The sequence below is a fragment of the Cyprinodon tularosa genome, unplaced genomic scaffold (assembly GCF_016077235.1).
Source record: "Cyprinodon tularosa strain WSP-4 unplaced genomic scaffold, ASM1607723v1 ctg130, whole genome shotgun sequence".
Classification (NCBI taxonomy): domain Eukaryota; kingdom Metazoa; phylum Chordata; class Actinopteri; order Cyprinodontiformes; family Cyprinodontidae; genus Cyprinodon; species Cyprinodon tularosa.
Genome location: NW_024038115.1, coordinates 1,778,952 through 1,792,500, shown reverse-complemented (window position 1 = coordinate 1,792,500; position 13,549 = coordinate 1,778,952). Strand labels below are relative to the sequence as shown.

General features: G+C 37.8%; 1 protein-coding gene across 3 annotated transcripts in view; it reads left to right on the top strand.

Annotated features, from left to right (window-relative positions):
* Window positions 1-2,612, top strand: part of slc20a2 (solute carrier family 20 member 2) — a 65,988-nt gene extending 63,376 nt beyond the window's left edge. For all 3 annotated transcript variants that reach the window (XM_038277319.1, XM_038277316.1, XM_038277318.1), the window contains exon 11: window positions 2,107-2,612. In XM_038277319.1, coding sequence (XP_038133247.1) covers window positions 2,107-2,271 — 165 coding nt within the window. In that variant the 3' untranslated portion in view covers window positions 2,272-2,612. The remainder of the gene's footprint in view (window positions 1-2,106) is intronic.
* The last annotated feature ends 10,937 nt before the right edge of the window (window positions 2,613-13,549 follow it).

Below are 13,549 nucleotides of genomic sequence, written 5' to 3'. Positions count from 1 at the left end.
ACACATTTGGATCTGAACTATGAAGAGCTGCAGGCTGCGCTGTTTTAAAAAAAATGTTTTTTTACAGCTGAACTCTGTCACTTGACAAATAGCACAGATATTAGCAATTTTCCTCGGGCTCTATATGTTTTTACATGGTCTGAAACACATTTCAAACAGGAGCTTTTACTGGTTTGCAGATATGATTGAATAAATGCATAGTCTGGTAAAATGTTTCCTTAGTTAATTAAAGAAAGTCAGCATGAGTTCCTTCTTCTTGTTGCTGTGAATAATTAAGGATTGTTTTGTGTCTGTGACAGATAAGTTCCCTTTGAAATAGTTTGGCTGTTAAAGAGGCTTAAAAGTACAGCAACAAATCTGTCGATATCCCAAATTTTGTAGAAAACAAACAAACAAAGAAAGACAAAAATAGAAATCTTTTCAACAAATCCAACCTTCAGTTTGAGCACAAACCTCACTTCAAAAGAGATCTCTGGTAGCTCATTATTTGTTCTTTTTCTTTGCATTAACATCTCTTGAAAGTATATTTTTCTTTTAAATGCTAAAGTCGATTTAAGTTTTTTTAAACCATTAATTGTGAATCATTACGCATATGATTTATTATCCTTAAGTCATAATTAAAGAATCTTAATTTTATCTTTTTATTTATTTAAAGCCAAAATGATCACAGTTAGCAAAAATTTACACTCAAAATATGTCAGTTTTTAAAGAAATCTTTCACTTAGACTTTATGGAATTAAATTACTGAAATTGATCAATATTTGAATGATATTGTTTAAACCTCTAAATAAATGGTATAATTTCACTATTGTCTCTAGCAGCAGTTGACTAATTGAGATGTCTCCTGTAATCTCTGTATTTTCTTATCACCTTTTTAATATAGGCCTACGCTGCTTTAATCTTAGAGGTATGCTTTGTTTTATATAGTTTAACTTACAGACAGCAAAGCATTTGTTCTCACTGCCAGCTAAGATATTCTAAAATAAACTGACCTTAATATTTAGAAGTATAACCATTCACTAAAGAATTAGAAAAAAATATTAATTTTTTTTTTTATTTCACCTACTCTGCAACTGTTGCTTCGTACATCAACCACTTATCAGTTTTTCTTAAAACGTCTTTTAAAGTTTACCAGATTTTGAAATATTTTCCAAAGGTCTGTTGTAACCATTGAAGCGTATTTACTAACAGTATATACTAACGCTGATTGTCCTACAATCACAACCACAAAGAGTTTGCTTTCTGCTGGGACTTTGTCTTGATCTGTGTTTCGCTCAGATCAAACTAATATTTTGCCTTTACCTATAAACTAGGTGGATCTCACATAAAACATAATTAACTGGTAGAATATTGATTAGTTTGTAGATTGCCTAAATTCTGCATAATTTGTATAATTAAACACTAGATGGCAGCAAAGAGCCTCTAATATGATTCTGGCTATGTGTTAAATCCAAATGTTAATGAACATTTATGGTGCACACAGTAGTCCAAAAAGATTTAGTATCAGCATCTGTGTTTCTGTTTCTCTTTAAGGCCACCAGAACCTTCTAATAGATGATATCACAAACCCCTAAAATACCAGCAGATTTTAAATAAAAAATTTGGTGGAAGTGAGCAGTAAGTGGATTAAATGACTGCATTTACTAAATAATGATCCAAAAAGTATGACTCAATCATAAGTCGTTCCTGGATCTGAATTGTGTTGAGAGGCTGAGCAGAAGGAAATGATACAAGAGCTCTGGATGATGTAGAGACTTGCAAAGAGGAGTAGTCCGACATCCCTCTCTGTATGCTTAACTGGTATAACAGGTTATAGGGGGAAAACGGTTCCCTGATGGCAAACAGTGTTTGGTATCCAATAGAACACTATATTACACATTTATACCACTTATTAAGCCCATCAGGGTATACATATATATTTTCTAGGCTTTTTACAACTAGAAACTAGTGTAAGTACAAATAGCCTGACCAACTGTCAGCCCTAAACGTCTCAGTCCTAAATACAGCAAAGACGCCCTGCAGCTCTTCACTGTCCCTGCAACCATTGAATGTGTTCAGTTCTGCTGCTGATTATCTCCATTCCTTCTCTCTGGCCGCTACCTCTAGGTGGGCTCAGTCGTAGCCGTGGGCTGGATCCGCTCCCAGAAAGCTGTGGACTGGCACCTCTTCAGGAACATCTTCCTAGCCTGGTTCGTCACGGTGCCAGTGGCCGGCCTGTTCAGTGCTGCCGTCATGGCCCTGTTCGTCTACGGCATCCTGCCCTACGTCTGAGGGGGGCGTGGCTGGGAGGGCGAGCGGTGGAGAAGGGGAGTCAGAGAGGGGGAAACTTGGAAAGAAATCGTAGCGTGGGTAATGATGATGGAAGGCTAGCAGAACCGAGGGCGAGGAAAGAAAAGTAGGAAGAATCTGCAGAGGTTTACAAATGGACTTTGGTTGTACTATGGAGGATGTGAGGAGGGTTGGTTCCCACGCTGCCTGGCTCTGATGTCCAGATATCCTCTTAACTCATCTGAGTTTCAATCAGTTCATAATTATTCTCTTTTCGGGGAGAAAATGCACCATTCAATCTGCTGTACATACAATAATAGGAAACTTTCCTTTTAATTAAAAAAGAAATCAACAGGTAAAATAGATAACCATACCAGTGAGCACATATCTAATATCTGACATGAAACAAAATAATAATTGTAAATACTGTTGTTCTGATCCAGTGGGATCTGTTGTATTACGGTTTGCTTTGGCACAAAAAGTAACAAGAAAAGACATGCGTGCGTTTAACCAACCCATCCATCATGTCCGTTTTTATCATGCCAGCCAGGTACAACCGGGGCCAAAAGAAAAAGACCCCTCAGAAAAGAGGGCCATGTAACTTTTCTTTATTTTTTTGTTTTTGTTTTTCCCCAACAATACCATAGAAACCTAATTTACTAAAGAATTTGATTTTGATTTTCTTGTGGAAAGCTTCTGTATGTTTTTAGAGATGAATCTCATATTTTTTAATGATGTATTATAATATAATTTGTACTGTAAATACTGTCTTTTACGGAGGTTGGCAGTGGGATCCTGTTTTGTTTTTAATGTTGTAGAGAGAAGGGGGGTGGGCGGGGGGAGGCTCTTCATCTCATTATCATACACAGTATGCTTCATGCTCGTGGTTCAAAGAGGAAAAAAATAATAATTCTGCGGCTTAATAGGAAGCGGCTCAGTTTAAGGAAATGAACCAGAAACGTTGAGACAGAGAGGTCGCTCTCCTCAGAGCTGATTTATGCCGAAGTCAACATTTCAGCATGTCAATTTAGAGCCAATATGCCAAAACACTAAAAACTGAGCTGAAGCGTTCGAGCACACACTGACGAGGTCCTACAACATATCTTTATCCTTATGCCTTTATTTTCATTCATACAGATGAGTCTGTGTCATAGCGAACCCTACTTTCACAAGATAGATGGTGTCATATCACTAAAACATCAAAAAACAAGTCAGGAGGAGGACTCTGCTTCAAACTGTAGCTCCTCAAGCGTGTTTGAATGCAGAGGGACCTTCTGCCAGGTGCTAAAGGTTCTGTTTGATTTCAAGCATTCGGTGAGAGCTCATCTGAAGCCTGATGCTGGTTTTTGGGCTGCTCATATAACACTAAATATCACCAGACATCTGTCTGAAAGAGATGGTCCAGGGTTTCTGAAGGTGAGGCCATGTGAGAAGTCTGTTAGTAGTCGATTTCTTGGCTGCAAAAGGTGTCCTTCTAAATCTTCATTTATTGTAACGCTGCAAAGGTACATTATAATAAAAGCAACACCGGTTTACATGAGATGAATTTTCAGACGTGCAAAACAACCTGTTTACACTTTTCTTAGGACTATCGTATTTTGTGCAGCTGGGAGCCACATTGGATGTGGAAATTTGGGTTGTTTCTTCACCATAAATGTTTTAAAGTTTAGATTCCAAGCAGCATTCTTGTTGCATTTATAACACATATATTGGAAAACTTGCTTGCATCTATAATTCTGAGCTAAACTGTATATATATTGATATTAACTGGTACTGGACACTAATGCTAATGCTATGTGAATTCTTTTTTTATGATGAAAGAAGGTCCCCACAGAAGTTTGTAGCATTATTTCAAGCTATTTTGGATTTGGAACACATCTACAAAATTAATAGATAAATGTTTAGTTTTTAAGGGGAATATGCTGCTGAAGATTCTCAGTCATCCAGGTCATAGTTCTTCCAAAAAAAGTTAAAAAAACAATCCACTGTTTGAAGTTTGAAGAGGTTTCGCTTCCCATCCACTAAGCTTTTTCAATTCAAAATCCCAGAAATAATGAGTTCATTTGGTCCACTCTATATAGCCTCAAACTCAACGCTCAAGTCTTCAAACTTGGTCCAGTGGATTTTTTTTTTTTACTTTTTTGGGGGGGAAGTTATGATGAAATGTCTAATTTCTGAAATAAAATGACGATTGAATTGAATAGAATAGCACACTTGTCAAAACGTCTTAACAGTTCATTTTCATTAAATCTTGGTGGCGTCCTCTAAAATACTTTTAAACACCTTGATGATTTTACTTCCCTCAGGTACAATTTCAACAACCCAGAGTGTTTTCTTAAGCAACCTGGTAGCTCTTAGCACGGTGTATTCACTAATGGGGGAAAAAGTTCACTATTTGACCTTTTCCGTAGTTGAAACGGTCAAATGCAAACAATGAAAATGCAAATCGAATGCAAACTTTACTACAGATAAAATAGCATTATCCAAAATTGAACTTTAGGTTTTCAGACTGTAGGGATCTGCTCAAATTAGCAGTAAGCTTTAGCATCAGGAACAACTTTTTTGCATTTATCCTAAATGAAGATGCCAAGAGAGTCATCGACTGCAGAGAAGATATTAGTAACCCATGATCTGCTAACAGACCCTCACTTGAAAATTCCCGAACCATCCCTTTGACCTCAATCTGTCTGAAAGTGAAAGTAATTAAAGAATAATAAATATAAATGATCATCACCAGCTTTTAAAACGAGGTCACCTCAATGACCTATAGACAAAGTCTGAAGTTATTTTAATTTGAACAAACTCTATGCCAGCTTTTGGATATCTTTGTTGATTTTTTTTTTTTTTTTGTGGTGTGTTTCCTGTTTTTATCTTCTTCATGAACAAATCTATGCTTAAGTAGCCACATGCCTTGTATCGTGTTTTACTTTGTGCAGAGACAGTAAAAATAATTCTGTACTGTGGTGTTTACATTGTAACCATATTGTAGAGTATCTGTTTAAAAAAAACTATGAGGGGCCGTTTAGGACAGAAACTATTTTTCCTCCCACGTACACCAATAAAACCATGCACACACCTCAGTAGACACACACACACACACTCAACAAAAATATGTTTTCCTCTCAAACACAATACTGTCATGCACACATCACAGTAGAAACACTCACACACTCTCAAAAAAACTGTTTTCCTCTCAAACACACTACTATGACATGCACACATCACAGTAAAAACAGTCACACACAATCACAATAAAATTGAATATATGTCTAATGTGTGTGTGTGCACTAATACTAGACTGTATGAGAGGGCATAAGTGTGTGTGTGTGTGTGTGTGAACTAATACTAGACTGAATAAGAGTCTACGTGTGTGGGTGTGAACTAATACTAGACTGAATGAGAGGCTATACATATGTGTGTGTGCGCGCGCGTGTATGTGACTGATGTCGTAGCAGACTGAATGAGAGGCTTGTACTTGTGTGTGAGAGAGTTCATTAGTATTGCGTATTAGTTCATTAGAGCGCATTAGTATTGCTCAGTTTGGGTTCCACGCATGCGCTAGCCAATTTGCCCCGCCTCTTCCGTGACAGGTTGAACTCTCTCACACACAAGTACAAGCCTCTCATTCAGTCTGCTACGACATCAGTCACATACACACACGCGCGCGCGCGCACACACACACACATATGTATAGCCTCTTATTCAGTCTATTATTAGTTCACACACACACACATTAGACATATATTCAATTTTAGTTTTGTGATTGTGTGTGACTGTTTTTACTGTGATGTGTGCATGTCATAGTAGTGTGTTTGAGAGGAAAACATATTTTTGTTGAGTGTGTGTGTGTCTACCGAGGTGTGTACATGGTTTTATTGGTGTACGTGAGAGGAAAAATAGTTTCTGTCCTAAACGGCCACTCATACAAAACAACTGTTGCCTAATGATGCCAATGAAAGACAAACTATTAACCATGACTTTTTAAGTGCAAGAAAAAAAAAAAAAGAATATAACCAGAAGTGTCTAGAGAGAAAGAGAACATTGAGCGGAAGTGTGAGTATTTTTTTTCCCCAGTTGTTTTCTTGTAGTAGTGCTAATCATGATCCCTGTCACTTTACACTGCTGCTGCAATGTGTTAACACTACATGTGTGAGTGGATTTCAGTGATAAAAAGAATAAGTAGAAGATCTCATCAAAACTATATATTTTTCTACCATATCTGAGTTTTAACCTGGGCGGGCTTTCGCGCACTTGAGGGAGACGCTGTGGGCTTAAAGTGGGGAAAACATTTACATCCAAGTGGGTTTTGACACTAGTGCCCTTGTCCCGCTCTCCCTCAGAGCCTGGTAGCGTCCTCTAACAGGTAGATTGATGTCGGTCGCTATTAGATACGATTTTGAAATTACCATTTTTATTTTTTGAACTAGAGATAAAATACTTTGTAATTTTGTTTCCCTGCTGCTTTGACTTTAACCCTGAGCTGCTTGAGGAGGTCAGCTCTGATGAAAATATCTAAAACAGAAGGAATATGTCTGTATGGGGTTGTTATCTGGTTTTGGGGCAGCCGTCTTCTCCTGCAGCCTATGACCTTTACTCTCCCACAGATTGCACTGCATAGAGGTCTGAACAGCACAGCATGTTCACTTCCTCATGGTTTCTGGCCTGTTATAGGGTGCTGGTGGAATCTCTGTATTTACGCGTAAACTGTCAGTGCTACTTGATTGTTGGAAAAATTAGAATTTTCATTTCAGTTATTATCAATCCTTTAATGCTTGTCCTACCTATCGATTTGAAATTTTAATTTATTGAACACATCCGGTATAAGATGTAAAGGCACATTATTGCCCTCATGATAGTTAACCAAAGATGCATGTATTTGGACCGTGGAAAAGAGCCGGGTTGATTTTGTGTGGAGATAACTCCACATAAAGCAACAGTTTGGGGAACGGCTTCAAGCAGGTCATCTGTTATAAACACTATGGGGCCTCTAATCTTACAGACACATTGACATCCCGCCTCATAGTCCATGATGGTGGCTTTTACAGGGCCTTCTACATTTAATGGCACATTATTAAATGTGCTTTTATTACTGTAGCATATATTCAAACATATATCTGATATAATGCAAGTTTGCATTATAATCTTGATTCATTATCAGGGATTCGGTAGTTTAAAATGAAATTTTTTATATATATATCATAATTATTACATTATTACTGGTCATTCTGATATTAGTAATTAGCTGTTTTCCTTTATCAATTTGCAGACTTGCTAAGACCAACAATCTGCCTTTCTTAAATGTATTCATGTATTTCCCATTTTGAAATGTAGCTTAAGAGATTGAACTCCATCTCTTATTTATGCACTTTGAAATTGGGAGATTGGCTAGTTAAAAGCTTGTAATGCAGTTTTATAACTAAACATGAAAACTACTGCACTAGTTCCATATGATTTATAGGATTGTTTTAGAGATGACAGGATAGGATATTTTCAGTCAAAATTTGTGCTACATATATAAAAGGTAAAATTATTTATGACTTGCCATAAAAATGTAGGGAACTTAATGCTTTTTCACCAAAAGGGCAGTTATCTGATTTATTCTATCATTTGATGGTATTTCCGGTGAACATCACGCTGTGCAAGCCTCTAGTGCAACTTGCTTTCTTTTCATGCATTCTTCATCCTGATAGGCCAAAAGGGGCACATGTCTCAGTTCTGGGAGGAAAAGTCAAAACTGTTCTTTAAAGTTTTGCCTTGTAATCATTACATGTTGTTTATGCAACTTTTAAAGTAAATTTTATTTATGTGGTCTAATGTCCTGTGCTATCTGTGCAGACAATTATTATAAAACCAATTCAAAACAGTAAATCTTATTGTGAAAAATGCATATTTTTTCCTGTTTGTTTCAGGTATTTTAAATGACATACTTTCTATATAAATACAACCATTAGGTGACGCAGTTTGGCACTTTCCTCCCCACAAAGAACATCATTTTTGAAACTGTTCACGTTGTTAGTGAGGGCTTTGGTGTGCGTCTGTTGCATTATGATGATTTTCTAAACAGGAACTATACAGAATGTGCCATTTTCTTCTCTTTCCCTGAATGTGCAATACTAGCTGTTCTGAAAGTGCAGCTTGATCACAACTGGTGTACAACCGCTGTCTCATGGTTGGATAGAACAAACTCTCCTTTACAAAAAAATACAAGACAGGGGTAAAGGTTCAGAACTTCATCTGAATATGGCGTGCTATCATCTGTTTCTCTGGTCTTTTCTGTAATCAAACGTGCTCCTTGGCCGACCCTGCAGGCTTTGCAGCTCTGTGTCGTCTTTTTAATGTTTACTGCTTCTCAACTGTCCAGTCCATTAAAAGTTAAATGGAAGAAAAAAAAATGCAAAGAAATTCAGGATAAACTGTAGCCTGCTTCTATGGAAAAAAAAATCCCAAGCTCTTTTGATTTGCATATATTGTACTGTAATGTTTTATTTAAGATTTTTAGTGGAACAAAAAATGTCATGTTTAAACTAAATTATGGGAATTAAAATTACAAAGAATACCTAAAAAAAAAAAAAAGAGTTGCCTCTTTATTTCTTGGGGGTTGTTCATATGTACTAAGGTTTCTCCACGCTCTTATCAGTCATTCTTGTAAAAAAATATATATATTTTAGTTGGATTAGATGTCATATAAGGCATGAAGACATATTCATTTTTTTTTTTTGCTTTGCGCTTCAGTTTGCAGAAAGCAAAGTTTGGTTTATAAAAGATATAGATAAGTATATATATATATATACACTATATTGCCAAAAGTATTTGCTCACCTGCCTTGACTCACATATGAGCTTAAGTGACATCCCGTTCCTAATCCATAGGGTTCAATATGACGTCGGTCCACCCTTTGCAGCTAGAACAGCTTCAACTCTTCTGGGAAGGCTGTCCACAAGGTTTAGGAGTGTGTTTATGGGAATTTTTGACCATTCTTCCAGAAGCGCATTTGTGAGGTCGCACACTGATGTTGGACGAGAAGGCCTGGCTCTCAGTCTCCGCTCTAATTCATCCCAAAGGTGTTCTATCGGGTTGAGGTCAGGACTCTGTGCAGGCCAGTCAAGTTCATCCACACCAGACTCTGTCATCCATGTCTTTATGGACCTTGCTTTGTGCACTGGTGCACAGTCATGTTGGAAGAGGAAGGGGCCAGCTCCAAACTGTTCCCACAAAGTTGGGAGCATGGAATTGTCCAAAATGTCTTGGTATGCTGAAGCATTCAGAGTTCCTTTCACTGGAACTAAGGGGCCAAGCCCAGCTCCTGAAAAACAACCTCACACCATAATCCCCCCTCCACCAAACTTTACACTTGGCACAATGCAGTCAGACAAGTACCGTTCTCCTGGCAACCGCCAAACCCAGACCCGTCCATCAGATTGCCAGATGGAGAAGCGCGTTTCGTCACTCCAGAGAACGCGTCTCCACTGCTCTAGAGTCCAGTGGCGGCGTGCTTTACACCACCGCATCCGACGCTTTGCATTGCACTTGGTGATGTATGGCTTGGATGCAGCTGCTCGACCATGGAAACCCATTCCATGAAGCTCTCTGCGCACTGTTCTTGAGCTAATCTGAAGGCCACATGAAGTTTGGAGGTCTGTAGTGATTGACTCTGCAGAAAGTTGGCGACCTCTTCTCACTATGCGCGTCAGCATCCGCTGACCCCGCTCCGTCAGTTTACGTGGCCTACCACTTCGTGGCTGAGTTGCTGTCGTTCCCAAACACTTCCATTTTCTTATAATACAGCTGACAGTTGACTGTGGAATATTTAGGAGCGAGGAAATTTCACGACTGGATTTGTTGCACAGGTGGCATCCTATCACAGTTCCACGCTGGAATTCACTGAGCTCCTGAGAGCGACCCATTCTTTCACAAATGTTTGTAAAAACAGTCTGCATGCCTAGGTGCTTGAATTTATACACCTGTGGCCATGGAAGTGATTGGAACACCTGATTCCAATAATTTGGATGGGTGAGCAAATACTTTTGGCAATATAGTGTATATAATATATATATATATACTTTTCAGAATCTCTAGTTCATCTCTTTAGTTTTTATTTTTATGTATTTTTTTATAGTACATCACTGCACAACCACAACGTATGTATTTGGAAAAATTATACAAAGGTAAATTTACATCCAGAATTCTAAGTCAATACTTAAAGGAACCATATTTTGCTGCAATTACCTCAGATGTTTTTTTGGGGGTACATCTCTACTAGAGACATTGAAATGCCCATTATTCTTTGCAAAACAGCTCAGGTTTAGCCCGTGGATATTTTTCTTTCAGCAGATTCTTACAAATGCATGAAATTGAATAATTATAAAGTGGTTCTTTATCCCTTCATGTCTGCATGGCCCACTGGCCTACATGTTTAAGGTCTGTGCTGCCAAACACACCTGATGGGAGGGTTGATGGGTTTCTGCAGCATTTAATGCCTGATGAACCACTGAAGTCAATCAGTAAAAATTTAAAAACAATCCACTGTACTTGGTTTCCAAGGTTTGAAGACGTTTCACTTCCCCTCCAGGAAGCTTTCTAAATTCAAATGTCTGAAGTCAACTATTGCACAATAGCTCTGTCTGTGTTTTATGGTGTATATCAATCTGGAAAATGGACATAAACCCCTTTAAAGGCCTTAACATGTTTTACCCCAGAATGACCCTTTATTTAACTCCATCTTACCTTCTGCCTCCTTAAGAAAACCCATCCTACAGGTTTTATACTTGTATTTGAAAACAAAATACAAAGCTCATGTCAGATAAAAACCTAAGGGGATCATGTATAAGGGATGTGTTTAATGTCTTTTAAGTATGTTGAATCCAACTAGAATACATCAGAGGTTAGTATTCGTTATGGGACAAAGTGTGAAAAGGTAAAGAGAGTTTAGTATCTCACAAAAAACTTATTTAATGTATGAAAGTTAAAATAAAGTCATATTTTCTATGCGGTCTGCTTTATATCTATTAGGTTTAGGATAAACCTATTTAAAAATACAAAACTACAATCAATATGGGAAAAAATGTGAGCACATTTCAGAACAAGAAACTTAAGGATCGCTGAAATTAAGATCTCTTTACAAATTCATCCCTATCCCTGTTTAGATCCACATGTAGAGGATATACTGAGCAATCTGGATGAATTGATGAATATCAGGATGAAAGCTTATTTAAAACTGCAGGGTTATTTAGCAGAGTTGTGTCTTTGCTCCAGGTTGAGGTCATTTTAACTTTTAATACTGAAGTAAACAGCTTAGAGGCCTGAAAGTCTGAAAACACTAAACGCTGAGGAGGGCTGTTTACATCTAAACACATGTGAAACATCATAACGTGACTCTACCCATGTTTCCTCACCTCCTCCCCGCCCTCCACTTCACATACGCTCCGTCTCCTGCAGCTACCTACTTAGATGGAGGCTCCATGAATCTGCCACATCTTTTCAGGCTGTTCTTATTTAGATCTTGGCACAGATTGTTCTCTTACTTCCCCAGCAGAGTATCTGTCTCTGCTGGGTTTAATTTAGAGAATCTCTCAGTATTGCAAAAGAATAAAACAGTAAACAAATGCTGGATTAATTCTTGCACAAAGCAAGTGACAGAGCATTCATTTAATGGGATAATAGCTCCCATTTGTTGGTTAAATCAGTAACCAGAAAGACATGGAAACCACAAACCTCCTGCTTCCTGCAGTTTAGAAAGCCGTTCAGAATGCTGGAGTGGGCTGTTTTTATTTTGCAAAAGGTATTTATTTGTTTATTGGTGGTTTGTCCTAATTGATGACAGGAAGTCTTTATGCTGGTGATAAACTTGTGGCTCCTGCACAATATAAAAGCTCCCATCAGGGAGTCCATTGTACAGCTCAAGATTTAGAGCAATTATTGCAATTCATACTTTTAATTTCATTTAAATAAACAAACCACAGATCATTTTTAAAATTTCTTTTATTTTATAACCCTATAAAACTTCCCGTTCTGGTTAAATACTACCGGTACTCGAACTTTGACATTTTAATGTTCTATGAATGCAAATTTAAATGTAAAAATCTAAAAAGTGTTGCTGGCTTTTCTTATTTATTAAATTATGAAACAAAATGTTTAAATGTCAACATTTCACAGAGCTCTGTCCATTAATTAACCTGAAAATCAAAGGGAACATGGCCGTCCACCTGATCTCACTGCACTGAGAGGCTATTGATCTGAGGAGTCCACTGTAACTCTGGAGGAGCTCCATGGATCCACCACTCAGGTAGAACATTCCGACAGGACAGTTGTTACTTTAACTCTGGTCTTTGTGGACGAGCGGCAAGATTCGTTTTGTTTTATAACAATATTGCATAACACTACACCTTTTTTGCAGTTGCCACAAGCCATGTAGAGGACCCAGCAAACTTGGATCCTCTTGGTTTATCTGAAATATATGTATAAACGAAAGTGGAGTAACATCTCTTTAAAAACTCACCGTTCTCACAACATGCTGGGTAATCCCTTTGCATTAACTTGTACAAACAATTTTTCTTTTGATATTACTTTCTATTAATAAGTTTGGGTAAATCTCTTTATGAACAGCCAGCTTCTTCTGCAATCCTTGTTTCTGGTTCTGTGCTGGTTATTGATACAATCAGGAGTTCAGTCTGCAGCAGTAGTTCCAGTAGAACCACCGCCCTGCATGCCTTAGATGTCTCCCTGCTGCAGAACCCCTGATTATATTGTGACATCTTCAGCAGCCATTAGGTGCTGCAGAATCCTGATGGGCAGTGGTACTGAGGACCAGGATGGAGAACCACTAAGGTACATCATATTTTACACTTTATTCAAGCTTTACTAATAACTGGAGAGAAAAAAAATACAAACAAAAATTAGCAGAGTCAATTTGCAGTTTTTGAATAATGGCTCTAATGTTTAGGCATAAAATGGTATGCAAACCACTTATACCTGAAAAGTGTAACATCCCCTGGTCGTGCCTTTAAGGGTTGGTAATATCTGGCACAGGGATTTTTAACCTTGGTAGAATTTTAGCCCCATCTCTTTTGGCAAAACTTTTAATTGTGGAGCATCAGAGAGTTTTTAATTATTAAGGGGTTTGAGGTCTTAAGGGGTTTGTTTTTTATTTTTGTGGCCTTGCTGGTGTAATATGGAGCATTTTCATGCTTTGTGGTTGACTTTAGTATAGCAGCAGAGCCAGATATTTCTGTTTTGCCCAATGACTGCAGGGTTTTGGATATCTGGTGACCACCAGGTGGATCAC